This window comes from Pyxicephalus adspersus, chromosome 5 (genome assembly GCF_032062135.1).
Source record: "Pyxicephalus adspersus chromosome 5, UCB_Pads_2.0, whole genome shotgun sequence".
Taxonomy (NCBI): Eukaryota; Metazoa; Chordata; class Amphibia; order Anura; family Pyxicephalidae; genus Pyxicephalus; species Pyxicephalus adspersus.
This window is the reverse complement of record NC_092862.1, coordinates 75,267,345-75,294,517: the sequence shown is the minus strand read 5'-3', so window position 1 is coordinate 75,294,517 and position 27,173 is coordinate 75,267,345. Positions and strand designations below refer to the sequence as shown.

At 36.5% G+C, this 27,173-nt stretch overlaps 1 protein-coding gene across 2 annotated transcripts in view; it reads right to left on the bottom strand.

Annotated features, from left to right (window-relative positions):
* The window catches only part of GABBR2 (gamma-aminobutyric acid type B receptor subunit 2), a 306,705-nt gene that overhangs the window by 17,825 nt on the left and 261,707 nt on the right, over positions 1-27,173 (bottom strand). For both annotated transcript variants that reach the window (XM_072411881.1, XM_072411882.1), the window contains 3 exons: positions 24,655-24,765; positions 18,087-18,311; positions 14,231-14,413 (listed from right to left, as the gene is read on the bottom strand). In XM_072411881.1, the coding sequence (XP_072267982.1) occupies positions 14,231-14,413; positions 18,087-18,311; positions 24,655-24,765 (519 nt within the window). The remainder of the gene's footprint in view (positions 1-14,230; positions 14,414-18,086; positions 18,312-24,654; positions 24,766-27,173) is intronic.

Here is a 27,173-nt window from a genome sequence, read left to right as displayed (position 1 = left end):
TTAAGAGAACATTACAAAGGGGCCCAATGTGAAATCTTTAGCCTAATTTTCTTCTTACTGAACATTCAGCCAGTTTACATCAATGCTTAACAATTCAATGTACATATGTAGTGATAGCACCACCATAAAGTCATTTTTAGGTAAGTTCATTATGCTAAGAAAAGTATTTTTGTCTGCCGTAGAAATTATTACTTAGTTAAGTTTAGTGTGTTTCTTGATCCACAATCAATCACTTAGATCTAATCAGCCAATCAATCAACATATCTAACATTGTTAGATTCAGAAAAAATAAATTCTGGTATAAAATCATATTTAAATCATTTAAAGTTTGACTGTCCTTTCCATATATCCGTATACATACAGGGAAGCATTTAAGGCATGTTTTCAAACTCTAAGTGCATGCTATAGTATGTACAGTGTCATAAATAACGCTGTTCAACAAACTTTTTATTGCCAAACAGACTAAGGTCATTTTAGGTTATGTTTAATGCACAGATTCCAAATCTAGTATTGGTTTTGGTAGATTGGCTCTAGTTTTTGAAATTATGACCTCAATAATAACCTCATAGAGAAGTAATGAAACATAGATATGCCTATGGATACAAAATAACATTTTTACAGTATATTTACCGAACTAATCACAAAGAAGTCATTGAAAAACTTAGTTTGTATGATTTACTTTTACGCTGATGATCAGGACAATCACGTTGAAGGCTCCAGCAGTAGTCTGCCATCATGTGTCTATCCCATCTGCCCTGATACCTTTCTTCCATCATCTTTATATCTTGATGGAATCTCTCTCCTTGTTCCTCTCTGAAATCACCAAGGTTTTCTTGAAAAGTTTCCAAATGGCTATGGAGATAGTATACCTTTATGCCTATAGTAGCACCCAAATTTTTAAAGTTTAAGAGCAGGTTTCGTACCAGTTCTTCATTATTTTGTGCTTTATGGTTACCCAAGAAGTTCTTGACAACCATGACATAGCTGTGCAAGGCAGAAGCTTCAGTATCAGTCATGTAACTTGTGAAACTTGAATCATTTATCAGTTTCCAAATCTGGGGTCCATCAAAGATTCCTGCTTTTAATTTTTCAGTACTCAATCCAGGGAAGAATCCACAAATGAATTTGAAGCAATCACTGTCTTTGTTCAGAGCTCCAACAAATTGCTTCATTAATTCCAACTTTATCTGTAGTGGAGGGAGAATGATTTTTTCTTTGTCAACCATTGGCTCGGTAATGATGTTTGCTGCACCTTTTTCATGTTTTCCCCTGGAGGCCATGTCACCTTTTTCCAGTGATCCTGCTTTGCTCTACTATCCCACAAGCAGATGAAACATGGGTACTTTGTGTATCCACTTTGCTGTCCAAGTAGGAAGTTCACCATTTTTAAATCGACACATATGGACAATTGGTGTTCATCACAGCAAAGCTTTTTGTAAGACCTTTTGGATATTTTCATATTCTTCCTTAGGTTTTGTTGAGTGACCAATTGGAATTGATGCATAGCAGTTGCCATTATGCAGTAAAACAGATTTCAAACGAACTGTCTATGAAAAGCCACCAGTCTTCTGTTCGGTATTCTGGTACTCCCATATGGGCTAGTAGTCCAGGGATGGTACAACAGTACACAAAGTCTCCATCTTCACTGAAATATGGTAGGAGTGTCACCTCTCTTGTCCTATAATCAGTTATTTTAACTTTTAGTCTCAGACTGTTCTTTTCTTTTAGCCTGGATGCTAAAAGTTCAGATGCTTGTTTTGACAGACTTAGGTCACATATTAAATCATTGAGCTCTTCTTGGGAGAACTGCTGGTTTTGATGAAACACTTCCTTCATATTCACTTCCACTGCTAACTCCTGGATTACACTCCAAACTCTGTATATCCTTCATGTCAGATACAGGAGTATCAGGGAGTGTACTGAACACTGGTATGGGAACATCAGCACCATGCGGCACAGGTCATCTTGCTGATTCCAAATCAGGGTACTCCCACTTGTTTTTCTTGTAACGATTGAAACCTTTTACATTCACAGCACAAAAATAACAATCATTATGATGATTTTTGGGCTCTTGCCATACCATAGGTACACCAAATTTCAAACTTTTCAGTTTTCCATTTTTCCACTGACGTAGACACTCTACACAAATTTTACATACCATTTGGGGAGCCCAATACTTATCTTGGTCTCCCAATTTAATACCAAAATATGCAAAATATGCTTGTTTCACTAATTCTGTAATGTTTCTTCTCTGTTTTTGCTGAGAATATTCACCACAAATGTATCAAAATACATTAGGGTCATTAAAACAACTTCTTGAAGAACTTGAAGAAAAATATATGAATAAAAAGAAGGCAAATTAAAGTTTCATGAAAAAAATGCTACATTTATATATAAAATGCAAAACATAGGTGTAAAAAAAGATTATTAAAAATATGCTGTATTAACATTTGTAATTGCTAAAATCTATGTCTATTACGATTCCTGTATGACAAGAACTAGAGACAATTCAATGAAACTGATGACATTTCTGGATGCAGCAGACCTGAAATACACTAAATATATTGAAAAATCCTTGGCAAGTGAAAAAAAATGGGTATTTTTTGTTGAGCTGTGTAATTAATAAACAAAAAAACAAAAAACAAATGCAGAGGTATGATTTTCTAAATGTTAGTGTTTCTTTAGTTATGCTTTAAACATTATCAATTGTGATTTCATTTGTTTCCCATATTCACATTTATTTATAACCAATATGCACATTCTGTAGGTTGTGTTAATTCTAAATTGAACAACATTCAACCATCAAGTCAAAGGCTCTTTAGGAGCCATTGGGATTTGTGTGGGTGGCACAAACTTAAAAGTTCTTGAGTGGAGTATAAACATTGCTGTTGAGTGATAATACAAGAATTAAATTATTGCAATAGGTGGATATTGGAGATGAATGAACATGCTCAGGTTCAATTTAGGAAGGGTTCAGGGTATGATTTTTGAAGTTGAGCAAACAATCATTAAGAATGGAGAACCAGATGTAAACTGAGCAGAATTTTATGAAGATGAATCTTTCATTTAAAGGATCAGATGCTTCAGGGTGTTTTATCTCCCAAGCTTTTTTTCTTGTAACCTTTTAGGATTTATTATCTCAATAACATTTTATTTCAAAGTCCGTAACCACAACCTCAATTAATTTTTGTTGAATTTCAAGGATCATTTGTTCAACTGCAAAGAAAATTTACCCAACATGTAAAATAATTAACACCTATAGGGCAGGATCACATGAAATTGTCTGGCTCCCCAGGACTGGCACCTTGCCAGCTGCTCCAGCACTCGTGCAACAGTACTGGTTCAAAAAGAACCTGCATCTGCACATGTGGCAGCTGGTGGCAGTGAGTGGTACTTCCCCTATTCATTTCCTATGGGGCTGCTACAGGGAGAAGGTACAATCAGTATCTCTCTCAGAGGCAACAGTCTCTGGTGTGAGGAAGCTGTAAACGTATCGTAACCTCACTGCCAGTATTTGAACTTTCACATTTGAGTATATATAAAATATATACCTCCAAATACGAATGTTAGGTTGGCCTGAAAAATGTAAGTGCTGTAGTAGCAACACTGCTCACAAAAGGAAGTTAGGAGCTGGGTTGACAATTGATCAACCAATAGGTTTTTTTGTGCTTGTAGAGTTTTAAAGGACAAAACTACAAACAAACAACAAAAATTAGGTGTAGAAAATCATCTGTCTTTGAAGGTTGCCTTACAAGGGTTTACCTAACTGAATGAGATCAGCCACCCAAGGTGTTACCATGCTGACGGTGTTTGTCTCCAGACAGTCTGTAGCTGCAAAGACACTAGCTTCTGCATGTGAAGAATAACAGCATGTATGGCTTTTGAGGAATGTATTAGTATTGACTATGGTGATGATTGATTACATAATATTGGAGTCTTATGTCAGCTTTTATCTAGATTTTCTTCATTACCAATTTATTCATTGATCTCTTAGAAGCAGCAGTGGACTTAATCCACAAAGCACATCAATGCCTGAAAGATGTTTATACACGGTGCAAATAGTCCTATTGTATTTAATAGAGAATGACAAAGCTGTTGGATATGGGAATGACACGTTTCTCTTTTAATTTAATAAAATGTTGATAAGTATTTGATTTTTAAGAATAACTGACTGGTACTCATGCCCATGCTTTTCTTTTCTTTTGTTTGTTGTAGAATCAAAATCAGTGCAGTCTGAGAATACGAAGTCAGATGGGAAGTAACTGCAGGGGGGTTGAGAATAAATGGTTTGCCTAAATGCCTTTTGTGACTCAGGTGTCTCTTAGGAAGAAATACAAAAGGCTTGCCATTTCAAAAGCTAATAGTCTACCTGCCATTTCTACATCTAATGATGTACCTCAGCTGGCAACATTGAGATGATAAAGTAATTGTTAAGGGGATTAGGCAACACCTGATGGCAAGTACTAACTCCCAGTTTCAGCATTATTTGTCTATTTTAGAAACACTGGCAAAGAATTGGAAAACATCCACAAAGATATAAAAATTTACAAAATATACAAATACAAAATTATGCTGAGACAGTATTGAGTTATGTTTTAATCATTCAAAATAATAAAAATGACATCAGTTTAGTACTTGGTAACTTAGTCACACTTCAATAATCTATAAATTATTGGTCAATAGATGAATGTAGAGTATTGGAATATATAGCTATTCATCGAATATATAGCTATTTCATTGTTGAAAACTTCATTCTTCCAGTAGAAGAATGTTAACCTTTGATGCTAGAGCCTTCTGAATGTTAAAATAAGACTTTGATTTCCCTTGCTGAAAGGTATGTGTGTTCAATAATGCATGACACTGCATTCTTTAAGTTACTGTAAAAGGTGTCATCAGTGGTTTCTATCAAACCAAGTTCTGCATGATTACCTCACAGCTAACTTGCCAGCTGGATCAACTGAGCATGTTTTATACAGCACACTTGTTGTTCAAACTACTCAGAATAGATTTGGCTGACTTAAAATAATTGGGCTCAAAATATGAGAACTGAAAAATAATATGCATGTAATCATTATTTAATCCTGAATTAACTTTGCAAATATGGCCAATGTAATAAATACATTTGCTAAGAAATGACAGCATAAAGCCTCAGCACTTTTGCAAAGTTAGCAATTTTATTTAGTGTTTTGACTGCATTTCTTTACTCCTGTCTGACCAATACTGTCTATATATTTGCTTAATTGTATTTTTAAATGTAAAATTATATTTATCGTTATTACATTATCAGTATGAGAGAGTTGTAAGAACTATCCTGAAAAACTTCTCAAAAATGTATTGAATGGAGCAGACAGCATTTTTTTTAAAAGGTGTATTTTTTTTATGCCAGCTATGCTCAGCCCCAGCAAAAAAATCTTTCCCCTGCAGTGTGTTGTAGAGAGGCTTACTAAGCGCTTTGTGAAGCAAGGGCCCAACACTCCCCTCCTGCAACAGAACTACAGTCCTCAAATTAAAAACACTGATAATGGTACCTCAATCAAAAAGTTTAGGAGTTAAGTCATCTTTTTGTAAACTACAATATTTGCTGGTAGAGTGGTGCTATAGCAAAATATTAAATGTGTATTTATTGTGATAAATATGCTACTAATGTAATGTTATCTAAAAATGATTTCTCAAATCCATTGCATAATATGTTGATACCTTTAGTTTAAAACTAGCTTATCGGTTCTTAGGCTACAGGTTTAGAAGACAGGTAAAGATGGCCAGGAGCATGGTTGGCAGCTCCTGAGTGAACAGCAATCTACACCACAGGCAACCACCATTGCACTGGGTGCAAATCTTTAAACAGCAACTGCACAGATAAAAGTGATTTGTCAGCTGCCACAAGCAGATGTGTGCCAAAAATGGTTCATAAACTCCACCAATAATTTGAATAGGAGAGGTTAAAATTGTCATTGAGCCTGAGTAGAATGCTATGGCTCTCTGTGGGTTTAAACTAGCTCTAAGTGCCTGATTTAAAAAAGCTCTCTAAGGCTGGAGAGGATACACTTTCATCAGTGAAGCTGGGTGATCCAGCAAACCTGGAATGGATTTCTTGAAAATCAGTTTGCAAATGTTTTCTAGATCCATTTCATGTTTTCTAGATCAAAATCCATTTCAGGTGTGCTGGCTCACCCAGCTTCACCAATGAAAGTGTACCTTCTCCAGCCTTGGAGGCATTAAAAATCAGACCCAAAGTCTCCAGAGACTTGAGACAGCAATGCACTTAAAATGCATTTTCTGTGAATAGGTCTGATTTAATAAAGCTCCCCAAGGCTGGAGAGGATACACTTTCCACCCAGCTGGGTGATCCAGCAAACCTGTAAAGGATTTCATAAAAGTAATTTGCTTTTTGTTAGCTAATGTTCTGAATCGTGAACCGGATCAATTCCAGGTTTGCTGGATCACCTAGCTTCACTGACAAAAGTGTATTCAATAGGTGCTTTAATAAATAAGGCCCAAAGTGTCAAAATGCTTTGCTTTAATTTTAGTACAAAACTGAGACATAAGTAGAATTTCTCCAACTAATTCCAATAGAAAGCTTTGCACAGTGTTTCAGTTGCTCACATTAAATGCAATTTTTTCAAGTGTGCCATAAGTGTTCAAGTATGTGAAGACAAAACCAGAAAATGCATTAGTTTTGCACTAAAAGTGCTCTTATTTTTGCTATTTAGACTCCACAAATAAAATGTATGATTTCATAATATACTAAGCTGACTCTTTAGAGACTTTTTTCCAAACCCCAATGACATTTTTGTAATCGGGGTGCTTTGACCTAATTATTAAACCTTAAAAATATACTTTAAATGTTTAATCAAACATGTACTATATATTTTGTGAAAGAAAAAAAAAAGAATGATTGTTGTATAAATGTTTTAAATTTTGGAAGTCAAATGAAGCATTTATACTTTTATATAAGCATGTATTTTTTTCCATTATTTTGATCGATCCTTTTCCCAAGTGCTATTAGAGCTTATACATGGCTGTATCATATGGGCAACACTGGAGCTATGAGTAATGATAAAAACAACATCCTGGCTTCGTGCAAACAAGGAAGTGCCTGCTGATGCCACCAATGTTTCTTTCAGTCAGCAGAAAGGCACAGCATAATATGTCCTGTTCTATAGCTATATTTAGATTTATGTGGATAAATGCCATTTGTAGTTAGATAAATCTACCATATATAAAATCTGTAACAATAGAGACAGGCTGCAATAAAATTAATGTTTTGTTCTCTTTAAATGAATGAAGGGGTTTTTGCAAGGAAAAATTATATCATTTAATCTCTTACAGAATCAGTTTTATCATTCCTGATTTCCCTTGCAAATGATTGGGTATTCAAAGTAACCACAGCTCCCTTTGCTGTGATAAGTCTTTATTTGTTTAGTAAGCCCCATTGTGTCTACATATTAGGGCTGCAGAGATTCTTAGATTTTTCTTTCATCGTTGTCTAAAATACATTAAGGCCTTTTCTAATTTATCAATAGCAAAACCTAAAATTCATGGTAGAGAAGGCCTTGTGTATAATTCCTTTCCCCTTTTTTTCTATATGCCAAAACCCACCAGATAGATGGAATACTGAGTGCTCCTCAGCAGAGTTCACCAGAAATAGAAAATAATAAATAATACCATTTAAAAAGTATTATTGTCAGGGTGGAATTATTTATTAGGCTTGGTATACTCATGCATACAGGCACCTGAAGTTCGGGAATGACTTATTTAGTCCGCTAGCCCAATTTGTGTTACAGGAGCACTGGCAGTGCATCAGTGCTTTCTTTTTCACAATTTGTGCACGCGCAGGGAGCCGTGTGTCACCCAAACAGGAAGAAACTTCCTCCACAGTGAACCCACAGGCATAACCCGCTCACCGCCCTGGGCCTGCGATCCATATGGGGGACATGGCGCAGCTTCTTCTCCTGACCCCGCTGGGGGGTGCACCGGCTAGACCCGTGGACCACCAACATTTTCTTGTGGACCACCGGTTGGCAGCCGCTTGTCTAAAGCACCGAACAGTTTGAGGTTACAGAGGAGGATTACCTATTCTGGATCTACTTTTACTTACGCAATCGGACACCATGTTACAACCTGAATGGAAATACTACAGGCCATCCCATGTCTCAACACATCCAACTGACCAAAATTACCCTTTAATTTTTCAGTATCATACCAAGTGGTGTATTTGAACAGGGACATTAGATTCTTAATTCATCTCTAACTCTGTAGGTACGCATCTTGACCATTCAACCAGCATTGAATGTTGTTGATTAGGGGCATGTAAGTCGGTGGATACATTAGATTCCACCCTATGTAAGAGACAAAGGAGAGGGCAGATGTTGTGTTGCCGCTCAGTTACTGTTGCCATATAGCCCAATGTCTCCCTCCAGAATGTTTGGATGGTTGGACACAACTATATGTTAGGGCGTGGTTTCAAACACTTGACACAAGCCATCAATCTACCCGGCCAATGTACATTGGGGGGAATTCACAACCCATATGTGCTCTGTGTATTATTTTAAATTGTATTTTCCACCAACTTTTGCTAGTCACCATTTTAGTGTCCTCTGCCATCCTTCTGTAATGTATTCCCAGCAACGCCCTGATATCATTTCAAATTTGCATATATTGCAGAAAATGTGTGTGTGGTATACCAAATTTTCCACATCCCAAGAGGAAGGACAATAACATCCCCTGTAAATCTAACAGGTCTGCTATGGTTAAGATTCCCTTAGCTTCCCAGATCTGTTAATTTGTTGTCTTCAAATATTAGGGAAGATCTAATTGGCATTCTAGGTGAAATAGTACCTGGGCAACCCAAAAGTTTTTTTTACCTCCCTCCATGCGATAATATGTGTCACGTAAAATGATATTTTTCAAGATATATTGTGTTGGTAACCCTTGGAAGATTCAGAAAATAGTCCTCCCAGAGACCATGAGTTCACTAAACTTTCCTCCAATTTCCTGACCGTGTAATAATTGGTTTGTAATATCCAATCCCTAGCATAAACTCGCCAAATTATACAATCTTATATTTAGTAAATTTGCCCCTTATATGTTGCTTGTTTAGGTATTATGCCATATAAATTTAATAAACATCTTTTCAGCCTTTTAGCGTCTGAATGCTGAAGTAGCAATGGTAACGTTTGCATGCGAGTTAACAGTGTTGCGAAACTAATCATTTTTATAAGATGGCATCTGTCTAACAACGATATTGGTAGGTCCTTCCATTTTTCCAATTCCTCTAAAAGTTTAGCAAAATGAGATTGTAATTTGTTGCATATAGCTTAGTCGTGTCCTTAGTAATACATACCTCTAGATAAGTGATAAAATCTTTTTGCACTCGGAATCCGCATTCCGCCTGTCACACTTACCTCTTTCTCACTAAAGCGCTGACGCCTCTCTCCTGCACATGGGGGCAGTTCTGACTCAAAGCGTGCCTCTCTTTCCAAGCTTTATCAATTCTGTTCAATCTGCTGGCCAATCAGAAAATAGCCTCTTAACCAACCCTGGCTATTTAGCTAGCTCACATACTGCACTTGCACTAGTGCCAAGCCCCTGGCTTCTGAGCTAGTTTCTGTATACCTGTTGCTTAATCCAGTGTTTTCTCTGTCCAGCTCCTGTGTTAACCCCTTGTTGCCCAGTCAGTTGTTGTTATTATTATTATTATAATTACACAGTATTTATAAAGCACCATCATAATATGCAGCGCTGTACAAAGTCCATAGTCGTGTCACTAACTGTCCCTCAAACTGTCCCCTGAGCCACCGTGCTGCCCACCCCATTCAATTGTGCTGTTCCAGTGTTTCTCTCTGTCTGTGGATATTCCTGTTTTACCTGTGCCTCCGGTTGCATCTAGAGTTTCCTGTGTTCCCTGTGTCCGCGGTGGCCCCTGTGTCACTGGTGTCTGTCTCTGGGATCCCTGGTGTTTGGCCCTTGGCTTGTGACCTGTCCTCTTTTGCTTGCTGCCTGCCTCGACCCCGGCCTTCCTCGACTATTCTTCCGCTTTGTGATTTGGTACCATGTTTCATCCTGCCGACCCTGGTAAACCTAAGGACCACAATCCTCACCACTAGTGGCCCTGGAGAAGACCTGGTTCCTGCTTTGACTCTGCACCTTGGCCCTTTTCAGGGCTCACGCCACTTCCGCGCAAGCTGTAGCGCCCCCTAGTGACCCTCTCTCCCCAAGCTGAAACTGACACTCACCTGCAATCCTCCTGTGGGATCTTTTGATCAAGAAACATCAATTCACTCTTTTCCAAAACAATACCCAGGCCTGCCCCCTTCCAAACTGTTGTAACAGTTGTAGTACCGGCTGTATGTGCAGTCAAGGACTGGACATCAAAATAATATCATTGGTGAAAAATGATGATTTTACCTGGAGGGAACAAATGCGGATACCCTCCTATACAGGGGTCCCTGATATTGCACTTACCAGCGGCTCTATGGAGATATTGAACAACAGAGGTGAAAGAGGACAACCCTGTCACATGCCTTTAACCCCCCTAGCGGAAATCCCGAGTGTGACTCGGGGTGGATTTTACTTACAAAAAGCGCTAATTCTGAGTCACCCTCGGGGTCGCTTTTAACTAAAAAAAACCTACTTACCTTGTTCTGTCGCTGTCCCCCGGCATCCTGCTGGTCCCTGCCGTGCCGTGCAAAAGCCTCTTATGTTCCACCTTATCAACTTCATTCGGTGTTCCAACTTGTGAATATTGGTGCCATGAAAGCATAAAATACTTCATACAAAAAGAGAAGAGAAAATGATGTCCCAGCCAAGTGACCTCCGATCCCAAAAATGTGTTCCCCTTAATAGGTTAGCTGGTGCTAATGTTTGCGAGTAGACAAAAAGAGCTGCTCCGTGCCTATGCCCACCAGAAATGTTGCAAGTGTACAGTACTACATGGGCTTGGAGAACAGGTAAATTGCTAAAAACTTGAAGTTAAGTAAACAAAATTACATCAAAAACACGTATTGTACTTCCATTTTTCCTGATGGGACACAATAGTTTGCAGTTCACCCCTCCATATTCCAGAGGGATCAACCAGATGTTCAGAGTACAAGAGTCGAAGTAGATGTTTCTCCACATGTAGTAATATGTAATATTATTTTACAGAAAAAATACTGTGTAATAATAACTGACTAACAGTGTTGTAGGATAAACAATCCATCCATACATTTCCATATATAATGTTGCCAAATCTTGTAAAGTCCAATAAAGGTGTAGTAACACTTGCTGGCGGCAAGGTGTATGACAGCCTTATTAAATTGGATGTGACACATATCCAGTGCCTGTTGCTTAATCTGATGGGGATGGTCCTCTCTTGTTAGGTGATGGAGAAAAGCGGTCTGTTTCTCTCCTGGTATTATGTGGAGGTGAACCATCCATCCTGTCTCCCATGCCATCAACTAATTGTTTTGCTCTGTCAGCCAACATGAACGATGCATTAGTGCTATTTGGTAGATTCACTTTCAGTGTGGCCAAATATGCCAATGTAAATTTATTTTTCTACTTACACACGTATTTCCTCTCTTTCAGATCATGTCTGTCTTTGCTGTTTCTTGGCGTAAGTGCCTAAACAACCCTAATTCATTTTGTTATATCTGTGGCAGTTTCACCATTACCAGTCAAAGGGCGAACATCAGCACATTTGTTGAGCAAGCCTATTTGGCATATTTCAAAGTTAAACTTGGTGATCAAGATAAGTCTTGGGCCGCTCATAAGGTGTGCAAACAGTGTGTTGAGGGTTTACGGATGTGGACAAAGCAAACACTTGATAAGATGCCATTTGGTATACCTATGGTTTGGCAAGAGCCAGAAGATCATTTCAGTGATTGTTACTTTTGTATAGTAAAAACTTCAGGATATACCAAGAAAAATAAATGTAACATAGAGTATCCTAGTCTACCATTGGCTATATGCCCAGTGGCTCAATCAGATGAATTCCCAATGCCAGTTTTCGCTACACTACCCTCTCTTGAAGGATATGATTATGGTGATGAACTAGGTGACAACAGTGATGAAGAGTTTGAAATTGAAGAGGACTCTATTCGCAAGGGATTTGATCACAATGAGTTGAGTGATTTAAGACTATTAAAGAAGGCTTCAGAACTCCCTGCATCAAGACTGCGTGAGAAAAACACACTTAAAAAAAGGAACGATGATATTGTACTTTCGAACCGGAGAAATTGCATTTTTGCAGTACTTTAGAACTGACAGTGGCTTTGTGTATCGCCATAACATACCTGGTTTAATGGAGAAATTGGGAATTCCAATCTATAACTCAACCGAATGGCGACTATTCATTGATAGCTCAAAGCGGAGCTTAAAGTGTGTCCTCCTTCACAACGGCAATTTATTTGGGTCAGTCCCAATTGGCCATTCAGTTTCTCTTTGTGAAGAATATGCAGACATAAAGAGAGTCATTGAGTTGTTGCAATATCACCAACACAATTGGGTCATCTGTTTTGACCTTGAAATGGTATTCTTTCTTCTTGGTCAGCAACGCGGATACACCAAGTATCCCTGTTATCTGTGCATGTGGAACAGCAGAGCTTGTGAGAGTCATTGGGTGGAAAGGAATTGGCCTTTAAGATCTGCCCTAAAACCAGGTGATCCGAACATTCTACATGAGCCACTTGTTGATAAAAAGAACATTATATTCCCGCCTCTGCACATGAAACTGGGTCTGATGTAGCACTTCCGTAAAGCTTTGCCAACTGAAGGAGACTGTTTCAAGTACCTCATTTTGGCATTTCCTAGCCTGTCATTTGACAAAATAAAGGTAATTGTGTTTGATGGTCCACAGATTCGGCAGCTCATCAAAGACGAACATTTCATCAAGACAATGTCAGAAGTTGAAAAGAACACTTGGTTATCATTCAAAGCCATTGTCAAGGACTTTCTTGGAAACACACGAGCAAATAATTACACAGAAAATGTCCAGAAACTCTTGGAGAGCTACAAAATGCTTGGTTGCAATATGAGCATCATCGTGCATTTTCTGCATAGCCATCTTTATAAATTCCCACAAAACTTTGGTGCAGTCAGTGATGAGCAAGATGAAGGATTCCACCAAGATTTGATGTTCATGGAAGGACAGTATCAGGGTAGATGGGATGTACATATGATGGCTGACTATTGTTGGAGCATCCGGCGGGATTGTCCTAACACTGAACACTCCAGGAAAAGCTATAGGCGTACATTTTTACCCTAACTGCTTGCCCGATTAATTTTTAAATGTTTTACTGTAAAAAAAATGTCATGAAGTAACAATAATTCTTTTGTATTAACAAAAGAAATGTAAATAATCAATACATTCAAGTTATTTCATTATTTTTTATTGTTTGTAAAATTTGTATGTTTTTTGACAAAAATGGAGGGTACCCTGTATTATAAAAACTGGATATCAATCCAGGGCAGATTGGGGAACAATGTAGGAGGAACACTGTACACATGCTAAATTTACGCTTGACACATTTGTCTCGGGCAACAGTTATCTGATGTGCAAGAAGCTTTAGTCTGAATGTTGAAAGAGACAGAAAAGCTACCAGGAACTGATAACTGTAAGTACAAGTGGTGGGGCACAGCATTCTGGGACTTTTTCTTTTACAACAATGCAGTGGGTATGGATTGGAAGTGATTACCATCTGGAAGATGACTGAATCCCACCTTATTCACTATGGGTAAAACTGCCTGGTCACAAAAGACATAGTAAGTATCCCATTGGTGTGCATGACTAAAACATTTGTTAGTTCATTTAGAATATATGGGCTAGCACTCTGGCCCTTGCAGCACTAGGTCCCAGGTTCATATCCTGGTCAGGGCATTATTTGCAAGGAGTTTGCAGGTTCTCCCTGTGTTTGCGTAGGTTTCTTTTGGGTACTCCAGTTTCCTCCCACATTCCAAAAACATGCAGTTCAGTTAATTGGCTCCCCCAAAAAACTGACCTTAGACTGTAATAAAGACATTTGACTATGGTAGGGATTGTGAGATTAGATTGTGAGCTCCTTTGAGGGACAGTTAGTGACATGACTATGGACTTTATACAGCACTGCGTAGTATGTTGGCACTATATAAATATTGGCCAATAATAATATTGTAGAGTTATAGGAAGGTTCCATCAGGCTAAAGATCACTGATAATGGGAAAAATGGTACATCAAAAGTATAGGCGGCCAAAAAAACATGTGGAAAAATACCTCTGTGATTTTCATCCGTAAACGATGATTCTCTGATTGCAGTCCTTCTAGGCGGGAAGTACTGGCTTGATTCACGCTGGTGACTGATGTTGATGTCTTTGAATCCTCTTTTTTTTGATTGTGTGTGAACTGAAACCTCCTGTTCTGAGTTGCTGCATCAGGATTTGTCCGTAAGGTAATTAACTTTGAAAATTAAACAAAATTTAAATATTAGTAACAGATAATGCTGACACACAATACACACAAGCCCTTGTTAAAAGGTAAGTGCTATTTTATGCCAGTAATTTGGGTCAATTGCTCCAGTCTTTAGTGCATGGCTAATGTTCTCAATGGACATAAGCAATATCAAATATTTATGCAAAAAAAACATTTCAATTATGCATTTATAAATTTAGCAAGCTATTCTTTTGGAAAATAATGGCAGAAACATTTTTTTTCCTTTCTCCATTGGTTAGCTGAACATTTGAAACATTATCTAGAAACATTAATAATACAGTTTATATCTACTCACATTAGTCTTCAATTTCTGCAAATTATGATATCTCAAAAAACAGCTATAAGAGCTTTGAAAGAATAATAAAGATGACAACCTATAATGTATTCTATGTACAGTATTAAACAGAGCTTAAGGATGATTCTTTTGGCACCAGGAAATATCCACCTTTTTTTAAGAACAATAGTGTAACTAATAGTGTTGGTGTTCGAATTCGGGTTGTCCTTATATTCAACCCAAAAATGCAGAGTCTGCAATCATTGAGAAGAGTGTGCGATCCCCGGGGCACTATAGGTTAATTAACCTGTAGTGCCCTGGGAATGGTAGTGGAACTGCACTGAGTTTATCTGCAGTTCAGTTCCCACAGTCACATGACCGTGGGAACTTTGCGGTCACAGCTGTGACTGGAGGTGATCCCCGGGCACTGGAGGTTGAATGGGGACAAGTTTCCAAATACAGTTAATACTTTTAGTGAGACTTTAGGTTACAAGAAACATTTTTTGCTGGAGTGCATTTTATATACAGAGAATCCTTTATGGACAGGATGGGGCATTCTTACGCTTAGATGAGAGTGTCTAGATTAGCTTTATGATTAGCTTACTGACTTTTCAGATATATATTATTATAATAAATGTATGTTCTCTGTGTCCATAAATTGTCTGGTTGTAGAACATGGCAATAGTTTAGTCTCTTGCTCTGGGGTATCGTATTTGGCAGTCTGGATGTTGGTCAAGCTTATAAGGGGTTATAGACAGCAAAAATGAATGCCTCTGGTAAATAATGATGTGCTACATCTACAATTTCTTTTGCAAAATGTTTTTAAATTATGTACATTTTTTATGTTTGGGAGGGTTCTATGAGGCAAAGATCCAGGACCAGAGCTTAGAACCCTTTAACACCCACTGAGGAAGATAGCCACTTGGCTGCCCACGGGAGCAAAGGAAACTGCTGCTGTGAGCCTGGGAGGTAACTGCAGGTAACGACATTTGCACACGGTCCTTCAGAAAGCAATCACACTATGAAAAAGAAACTTGTTGCTTTTGAGAAATGTTCCACTGCAGCTGTGTGTAAAAAAAATGGTTCCCAACTGCTGAACGGTTTGGCTCACTGTGGGTCTGAAATGCCCCCTAAAAGCTACTAGGTTTGATTAAGAAATAAGGTCCTTGCGACACTATTTCTTGACTTTCTAGTCTTTACTTTTACTTTTCAACTCTTCCACATAGAATTTCCAAACCCTTACCACGAGCAGAGGTAGCTGACTACCTTATCAGAAAAAAATTCCATAAATCAGTCTTTTCAATATACAATTCAATATGCAACTTTTTTACTGACTATATACATCAATAATTCTGAATAGCTATATTAATGTTCAGTTTTAAATATTTGAGGCACATCTCTACCTTTTTGCAGTAAAAAACAAAAAAAACAAAACAATAATTTCTCATGATTCAAACTAACATCTCTAGTATTTGCATACTAAAAATTTTGCATACTTTGTAGAGATTATGGCCTTAAGAATGCAAAAGCGTTTTCTCCCTGTTCAACATTACTGTAATGTATAATATGCTTTTGGCTGGTGGTACCACTTTCTTTAAATAGACAGTCTGAAAACTCAGGGACACGGGTGGGGACATTTAAAATAATTGTGGCTCATTAGTCAAGCGCCAGTGCCATCCTAAGCTCGCAGCTGTGCTGCTTCACCATGTAAATTAGTGGAAGATTGATTTGGTTTTATTAGATTAGTGCTGCCTAATGAATAGAGAGTGTTGCTAATTAATCTTTAGTGTTGTGGGCAGTAGTCATCCATCCATATGATAAAATAAGACCAATAAAATGAAAAATATGAAGGTAATCTTTACTAGTCTTTATGAAGTATAGGCAGACTGTGTAGAAACAGCTGGCTGGGATATGTGTATGTTTGCACATTAGGCTCACTCAGTTTATGAAGCTACTATTAACTACAAAATCACATGGTAATCCTCTTGCAAAATGTGTAATCCGCAAACAGCCTTGTTCTGGGAGGATACAGAAGGAAAATAACAGATAAGGAGCGAGAATTGGACTTACAAAGACTGATAAAACAGGGATGATAAAATTAGTGTGTGTGTGGGTGAATGCTTATAAACAGTAAATACCCAAGCTAGAGGTTCTTGAGGACTGGATTGTAAGCAGGCAATATCTATTTGATGCCAAAGTTAATGGGTTATTTTGGCTAACTAGCTGTTATTTATTTTTATTAGAGTAACATTTGGCATTATGACAATTTTATGCCCAGAATACATAATGCCATTTATTAAAATAAGTGTCAAAAGTATGCCCATTCTGGAATGTGTCCACTTTATCAAGGAAGTGAATATATCATTAAAAACGCTGCAGAGGACTGTATATACTGTACATATGCTGATGAAATCCTTGTCTAAAAGAGAATTAACAATACAGAAGATGACAGAAAAATAAAAAATATCTACTACCGCTAACAGAGAAGAATGTATTTTGTTGGTTGTACCTAATAATAATAATCATTTTTTGTGTAATGGATACATCTTGTTTTTACACTGAATCTAATCTTTTGACTTGTATTGATAAAATGTGTTTATTTTTCTGTATTTATGAAAAAATGTATTTAACATACCAAAAATGTTCCTTTCTTTGGCGATGTGTAAAGCACCAGTGGCAGAATCAGACAAGACAGAACCAGGCAATGCCAGAGTTCTGCTTTAACAATTAAAGTTACTGACATCTCTAGGAATTACATAAACCTAGATGACAGGTTCCAGCAGCTATTGCCAGCCCAGCCTTTTATCTTCACCTCTCTTCTGTGTTGGCATAAATGTGCAAGGTCAGCAAAACCAAATTGTAACATTTTTCTTTCCCCCTTTTGGGTGATTTGACCTCCTTGAGTCAAACCATGTTTTATATTCATATACCCTGCAATATATGTTTGTAAATCCACTGTCCTTTGCAGTAGCATGCCCGTAAAGCCCACATGTGTCTAATTTCTAAAGAAAATATTTTCTTTAATCGCAATTCATTTCATTCTGGGAAACATTGGGACATTGCGTGTATGTGTATAAATAACTTACAAAAAAGAAAGTTTTTTGAACTTGTTATGTTCTTTTTTATTTAAATGATTGATCTGCATACATTTCTTTTGCCTACATTTTGTATGTTTTTCAGATATGCAGATGATAAACTTAAAAGGGTTAATACACTTTTGTATGAATGGGAGATGAGCACTGCTGATCTTTAGCATGTCTTGGTAAATCTAGGTCACAACACATTGCATGTTGAAGGCTGTGAGGATAAAACTGATCGCTTGGCAGAATGAATTAGTGTATAAAAATAGACTTGTAAATAACTTACCTTTGGCACAAAAACTAGACAGAGCGTAATCGTGCTGCAGAATATGATGACTAGAGCCACAATACAGAACTGGACGTTTGGCTGGTCTTTGGTGAGGAAGGAAACGGCAGCTCCTATAATACACATTATGCCCACGTTGTATACACTCATTCCAATATACTTGCTGTCATTCAGTGCTGGTATGCTTACATTTCGCGTTTCCCATGCCAAGAAGCAACCAAATAACTGTTTGGTGGGAAAAAAAAACATTTGTTTGAAATACTTGAATTGGTATATATTCACAATGTTTTCCCATTGTATGCTTTACCTGTGCCTCAAATCTTAATAAGAAAGAGAGGCTAGAACAGGGGTAGGCAAACTCCGGCCTTTAGGCCAGATACGGCCTAGCCAGTAGTCCGTTCCGGCCTAATGCCCCCCCGCATGCAACTCTTGAGCCTCCTTGTTTTGCCTTCCGTCCCTATTTACTGTGGCTGACATTAAAACTTACGCCGCCAGGGTAAAGGGACATTCCCTCTCCTCCATATGCATTGCAGAGGAGAGGGGTTTTCCTTCAGAGGCGTTCCTTGTGGGAGGCGGAGCCATCAGCACAGGACTCGAGAGAGAGTCCGGCCTAGTGTGCCTTCTTGACCTCCTAAAATGGCCTAGTAGCCAAAAAAGTTTGCTGACCTCTGGGCTGGAACATTGTATCAACCTTTTGGATGAATACTACATTTTGTTTAATAGGTCTGGCCCAAAATATTTACCAAGGTTGGTAAAATCAAAACTGAACTTTTGTCATCCAGCAAACATCCAGCTGCTGAAATATCTTCAACCTACTGCATGGACTAATCACATTAATTGGTTTACCATACACTGCCTTTTCCCATTATGATGAATAAAGAACTGCATGAAGTCAATTGAGGACAGATCCTGTTGTGTATATCAATTGTATGAAAATAAAGACAGGAAAGCGGGGGTTTACTTTGCAACAAATCAAAATCAAAAATTAATTATTATTATTACCAATAGTAGATTTGCGACATTTTCACATATACAATAAGAGAATTTGGGTCTGTCCCATTAACATCATGGGATTCCCGATGCTTTACCTAGACAGAATGTTTTCTACTGTTTGAGCAAGAAATACAGTTCAAATCCTGACCCATTACGTCAATTGGCTTCCTCAGGAAATAGGCTGAGACCATTAACAAGAACTGTACAATAAAATGCAAAGAAATACAAAAAAAGATTTTTCAGAGTGTTGTGTGAGTCTCATTGCAATCACACAATTAATCCATAATACATAATAGTAATAAAGAAAGAAAGAATAATACATTGATTTTTTAGGTATCAGTATCAGTAGTTTAGTTAGTGTCTAAAAAAAAAAAAAAAATATATATATATATATATATATATTACAAAAGATTCAGCTAACATTATATATGGTAAAGTGTATGTATCGTGTATTGTCTCTTTTTCTTTAGCTTTTTCAAAAGTTTTTTTTTTTTTTTTTTTTTAGAGTATCCACATTCTAATAGGCGCTCTTGTAGACCCTTTGCTTCTTTCCGGAAGGTTGCTTCAGTGGAGCAGTTTCCTCTGAGACGTAAATATTGATTAAAAGGTATATTCTTAAGGAGTACCGTAGTTGCGGGTGTAGACTTTTCGCATGTAATATAGTATTCCCAGACGTGGGTTTCCTATATAATGTAATCCATGGTGAATCTGATTCCATTTATGAATCATCACGTTGAAAACAGTAAACTAATTTTATTTATTCATTCACATATCTCTAGATATATTTACATTTTGAATCAAATACATACACTTTACCATACATATATATTAGACACGACTAAACTCTACTGATACCTATAAAACCAATTTATTATTCTTTTTATCTTTATTACTATTATTTATTATGGATTGATTGTGTTATTGTAATGCGACACAACAAACTGTTTTTTGTATGTCTTTGCAATTTATTGTACAGTTCTTGTTATTGGTCACAGCCTATCCCCTAAGGAAGTCAATCAGCGAAACACATTAGGATTTGAACTGTATTTCTTGCTCAAACAGTAAAAAATATTGTGTCTAGGTAAAGGATCGGGAATCCCATGATGTTAATGGGACAGACCCAAATTCTCTTATTGTATAAATGAAACTGTTAGAAATCTACTATTGCTAATAATAATATATTTAGTTTTGATTTGCCGCAAAGTAAACCCCTGATTTCCTGTCCTTATTTCCATTTTTATAAAATTATTCAAGGGGCGGCCATTATAAAAACATACAAATTGAACCAAGCAGGGAGAAATATTATATTTTAATTGTTTTTATCAATTGTATGTAAAATACATATAAATAGGATATAAGGTATATAATTAGATTAAATAATGCTTAGTCCAATTTAACGATTCACTAAAGATAATAATAGGGTGATATTACAGAATACAGTATAAGGCAAGCATATGATTACCTGATTCTGGTTCCTCTGATCTGGCACCTTTCAGAATTTAGGCCTAGTTTACACAGTTTAAAACAGGTATTCATGAGTTTTTAACTAAGCTACATGGCAGAAACACCCATAAACATCCAAAAATGGTCACAAATACCTCATTCATTTGGATTAAGCAGTAACTTAGAAATAAAAATATAAAATATACAAAATATGAATGACTGTGTATGATGTACTGTGGTGACAAGTTGTTACCATCTGATATTTATAATTAAATACTTTTTGATAGGTATTTGTGCCAACAAGGTGCTATTTCACTAATAAAATTTTATTTAGGTCCTAGTCACTGTGTTTTAAAATAAATGCATTTTGCTGTAACAAACAAGTACAAATGGGTCTTCAGTTAAAAGTACATGTTAAAATAATCAGTAGCTTCCGATTAATGGGGCAGCAATATTACATACAATTCTAACTTTTGCTGTAAAACGTGAACTTGGCTTGGCCATCTCCCTAGACTCTGTCTTGGCTCTGTTTTATTAAATAGCATATGAACACAGATGGTTCAATACCCTTACTAGTATATTAAATTCAACACATTGGGCTCAATTCACAAAGCTCAAATCAATGATTCATCCCAAAATAACCTTTTTTGTATCTATATGCTTTGTATCTATATTAAATCCATAAAGAATAAACAGGATGAGCAAAAAAAAAAAAAAAACAAACGTAAAATTTGACAAAAAAGCAAGCAGCCAAAAGCATGTGCAAACCTAATATATTTACATTGCTATGTTTTATTTTACAGTTAGCTTAAAAGCTTAAAGGCTGTAAATTCATTGCTAAATGCTTGCACAAAACAATGTCCAACCAGATTTCCATAGGTTTAAAACTGAACTGAAGCCAATTGGCTTAATACACACCTGAAATACACATTTGAGTGCTGTTTTACCTGACAAATGATTTGTTTCTGTCCATTCATTCCTAAAATTTACACAGCCCTGCCAGACGGTACAGACAGCCTGAAGGCTTGTTTTTCTATTGCATTTGAGTAATAAATGCAGATTTATTTTTTTATTAATGCAAATCTGTGATTGGACAGTGAAGTGGTCATCTCAAAACGTTATCTTTCTGTCACTCTTTCTTCTACAAGAGTCGCTTTCTTAGTTGAAGATAGGAGGAAATTTCTCTTGATCTGATGGTTAAATCTTTTTGGACTTCTCTTTCTATCCTGGAACATTATACCAGTACTTTTTTGGCACCCAGTTTGTTTCTGAAATGTAGTGGGTACCTGGGGATGTTTGCACTGAAACTATTACCTGAGACTAGCTGCTGGATTTCCTATACTGCTATAAAATGATTTTCATGAGAGCCCAGTAGAAATTTGTAACCCTGATGCTTCAGTGGTATGGATACAGGAGATATCTTGTGATGTCATAGATTCAGCAGCCATCTTAGAGCAAAGTAGAGACAATCCAGCTTTGCTCCATTAAACTCAAGAACATTTACTCAATTCTGAAACCATTTCAAATTTGTAAAGCCCTACTCAATTTGAAAATTGAGAGATGTTCTCATTAATCCATAACTTAGTTTACAAATTAGCTGTGAATCTCGGTGACAAAAAAAACAGGAAAAAGTGAATAAATGTAAACTTCTAAACCTACCAAAGGCCTAACAAATGGTAGTAGATGGAAATTATTGACTTATTTTATATATAAATTATTATTAATAATACACAGTATTTATATAGCTTCATATATATATATTTATATAGCTAAATATATACCATCATATTACGCAGCGCTGTACAAAGTCGATAGTGGTGTCACTAACTGTCCCTCAAAGGAGCGCACAATCTAATGTTCCTAATATAGTCATATGTCATTAATGTAGTCTAAGGGCAATTTTGAGGGAAAGCCAATTAACCTAACTGCATGTTTTTTGAGATGTGGGAGGAAACCCTTGCAGACACGGGGAAACCCTGCAAACTCCATGCAGATAGTACCCTGGCTGGGATTTGAACCTGGGACCTAGCGCTCTATCTATCTATCTATATATACATTTTACTTTATGGCCCCAATCATCTTCCATTAAAGAAAATTGAATTATATTGAAAATTTAGCAAGGATATATAAAAGTGTAAACCTACCTGATTTAACAGGCATAAAAAACAAGAATGCAGGTAAAAGTAAGATAAAAAAAAAAAAAAAAATATATATATATATATATATATATATATATATATATATATATATATATATATATGTGTGTGTGTGTGTGTGTGTGTATATAGGCCATTGCTGAATATTTTGTTCAAAGAGCTGACAATTCAATAACTGTGGCTTGGCAAACTGCCTGGTACCCGACAAGTAGGCATAATTAATAATTCTTTCTATAAGAGTTGCAGGAAATGATTAACCTGACTTACCAAAAGCACAGGTTGTTGGCAGTCTAAATTATATTACAGCACGTAAGATCTTGTATAACAAAACTGTATGATGTGATGAAATATGATGTGGAAGACATTGCAATGGGACATGACTATGCAATATTCAAATTATTCCCTTCCTGTTTGCTATAAAAATGCATTCTGATTACATTGTATTATTTGATTCTTAAGTTTCATTGAGCTATACAGTAACTGACAAGGTAATACATAGAATAATTAATAATAATTAACCCTCAGTTTGTAGAATCAACTTTTTGTGTACACGTTCTGCTTTGTATTTGGAACCCTTTAGGATGCACCCATCTTATCCTATTTCTTGTTTCACAAGTCAACAATTTTACTTTTTACAATTTTTTATGTTATGTTTTTGTACGTGATTTTCAATTGGATTCTACCATAGGTCACTAACACGTGCAAAGTTCCAGACAGGGCTGCTAAAGTGAACTTTGTGAATAGTCAGCCTAGTTTAAACACAGAATACGTGGGAGATCTGAAACTTTATCAGATCCAGATTATTGCCAAATATAAATATTAATGTTTCAAACCAATTATCAAGCTGATGTATGTGTTACATAGAGGTAGACTGGAAATGTTACTGCTATGTGTAAAGTTAGGCCCCACTTCCTGTCCTGTTGACAAAGTTTTACCAGACAGCAAGTTAGAGGGACATTCCAAAAGCAACACAAGAAGGGAAGGTAAATTCCCTAATGAATTTCTGAATAGTAGTAAAAAAAACACAGCAGGGGTTCTAATCCTTCCTTACTCTATCCAAAATCAGGAACTTTTTTTTCTTTTTTTTACCTAACTTAATTTTACCTGACCACAGACGCTATAGCAACCCAATCTGGTCACTGCTCAGCATCTTGGTGGGGAATAAACAGAGGGAAGGTGCAAAAACTATCAGACCTCATGGACAATGCATATGCCAAAACACAGCAGGGTTAACATGTGGAAACAACATTTAACGCTAGGAGAAGGATAGAGTTCCAGGGTTATGCTAGCCAGAGATTTATTGGTTCCCTTTGAGGCCACTTAAGTAAAAATGACTGGCTGAGTTCAAAGATCAGAACCCATAATAAAACAAAAACATAACCCTCAACAATATGTGTCACCTGTGGGCAAACTTTGGCATACACAAACCAAAAAATAGTTTTGTAAAATAGATTTATGTATTGATGTTATGTTTAATACTTTTGGTAAACCATTCATAGTTTTGCTTTGTTTTAAGTTACACTAAATTAGGTAGGTGTCACTTACAGTATACTAAGCAATACGTGTTGTTTTTCAGAAAGTCAGAAACCTTTATTGTGAAAATGAAGGGAAATATGCCTTTATTAGCTACTCTCTATTCTGCACGTAAGTGCATTCTAGTATAAAGTGATGCAATTCTAATATTAAAAAAGTGATATCTATTTATATTCGTACATCACTTTTTACTAGTTCTATATGTGTGATTAGCATATTCCAATAAAGGCTAAGGAGTAAGAAATTCTAAAGATGCGTCAGCATGTTTATTTTGGACTAAAAGGAGTGAGTGTTTTTGTTAGCTATGACCATGAAAGCTGTAGGCCCTAGAAATTGCCTTTTATTTGTCAGTTTTTCTTTTTCTCAAGTTTAAAAAAGTGATGGATAACAGTTCAATTTTTTGTGTATTTTTTATTAGTTATTGCATATTAAACATTACTTACCATAAGAAGGCCTTTGTAGGCATAGACAATTCCCAACCAGATTGTCATATGAGTATTTTCACAGTGCTCCAAAAATGGAAGGATAGCAATGTCTCTCCCTGCAGGATCCGGCTACAAAGGAAAGAGAACAGAAAAATTAACATGTCCTAATAAAAACTTTTTTTTATAGCATTGCACACATCCTACATAGAATTTTATTATTCAAACTAGGCTCAGAAGACTGCGTAGTAAATAAACAATTTCAGCAGTCTTTAGGTTTGGGCAAATAGGTGTCTTTTTAACCTATGTCCTCCATTATGTTTTTCTCCAAAGGAACAAAAGAGACACAGGATAAATACCTATTGCAGAGCAGAACACAATGTTTATTGCAAAGATGGATTTGTTGTGCACACTGCTGTTGGGTTAAAATGTAGAACAAATGGCTTTTTTTCTGATGTTTTTGTTCTGCTTTTATCAAGGAAGTGCTGTACACAATAAAATTATGCTTGTGGAGAAAGAATTATTTGTGCTTTTTTCCTGGGACCTTCATCTTTTACCCTTTTTTGTTTGGTCTTTTAAATAACTAGGTAGACTTCAGAAGGCAAAGTGAGGAGAAAAAACTTCTTAAATAAACTTACCGACAGAAACTTAAGAAACCCTAACTAGAAATTCAGTCTTTTTATCATTGCTTGTGCTAGTTTCATCTTCATTCTTCTTCTTTTAGACTTTTTTGAAATTGTATCACATGCTATTTTAAACTGCTTCTGTATTACTTATAAGCAATATATACTAAATGCACTGCAAATGTGTTAGATGCAAACTACAAGCGTATCATACATTTCCAGAAGATTTATGGGATCGCAAGCATTTCATTTCTGACAAACTAATTCCAGTTACTTCTCACTAATCTCTTTAGTGCTTAAGGGTCTTGCTTCACACTTAAATGTTCTTCTGATCCTTTAGCCCTGAAAATGACTTACACTTCTATTGTACATGTCAATATTACGAAAGCTTGCAAAAGTGTACCAATTTAGGCACTAGGCAGATCAAGGGGTCAACAAAAAGAAAGTATGCAGTGTACATTGGAGCGGGGTAGCTGATAACGCTACTATACAACATAGAGAATTTCAGAAAAAATTACATCACATTACATTTTAACGTATAATAAAACTGTATTAGGAGCAGCAGCGTATTTTAAAATAAACATACAGCATAGTGCATATCTGAGCAAAGTAGATTTTAGTATATCATACGTTTTAAAGATCCACCTTAAAAATGTGTGATAAGCCAGGGCTTTATTGAAGAAAGGAACAGGCAGTGTTCCTTCTGCAATAAATATTCTCACCTGCCTAATTTTTCTGTGAAACTGTTTTAAAGGGAAGAGTTACATCTTCCTGGCCCAATCAAGGCTGAAAATTAAAACTAGGAAGATGATAGTGCCCTATGATGGTACAGGTAAAGATCAGTATAGTGGGGTTTAGTTCCACTTTAAACAAAACTACATGATTACTTGAAGGTGCCACTTAGCTAATAAATAAAATATAAGATCTCTTTATTATAATGAACATTTGACAAATGTTGCCTGTGCCTTCCTGTATGAGTAAGAAATGCTTTCCTATTTCTTGTATGAGGGTTGCATGGACAGGAAGTGAAGGAAAATCTTCACAGTGAGAAATATAAACATGTAAATGATTTTCCACTCTATCCAACCCCATGATGGACATCCAGAACTATTTAGCCCTTTGTTTGGGAGAAAAAGGCTAGATGATGCAGGTGACCCTTAAGCTAGGAAAAGAGGCTGGTTGTATCTGACTTGATGCAGCTTCTAATGGAATGTATACTGTGGGACACTGACTGTGATACTGGAGAGAAGGCTGTTCAAGAGTAGAAATAAGGCTGGATTTAAGATTGGAATGCAAAACCCATCAAGGAAGGGGGTACTAAACCAAGTATGAATTATAATACAAATATCTTAGTTGTCATTTTGTTGACAGCTTTAGCAGTTCACCAAGGGAAGTTTATGTTTAGTTAGATTCTGTTAAGTGTTACATGGCCTTTCTATATCAGAACACTGACCTGTGAACCGACTGTTCTAGACTACTTAAGCATTAGCTGGTTCTGGTAAGTTTGCAAACTATGAGAAAAAAAAATCAAAGAACAATTCCAATTAGTCCCACTTGAAAATGATGACTAGTAGCTCTCTGGCATTATACTCTTGAGTACTGTATGTTTATTTTAGAATAGATCTCTAAGTATTGGGTTTTATGGGCATCACATTCTCTTTTATTGAAGTAGAACAACCTCTAGACACTATTTTACAGTCTACTGGGCCTTGTATACATGGAACTGGCAATTCTAGTCTGTATGGTAATGGATTTGTGAAACCTAAGCCCCGTAATTTTAATAACATTAATGATTATGGTTTAATAAAACACGTACCTCTAGAACTTTTAAGCACACTATCAAAATATACTAGGACCAGAATATTACTTCATTGACTGTCTCTAGTGTAAGAAATATGATAATAGGTCATTTAGCAA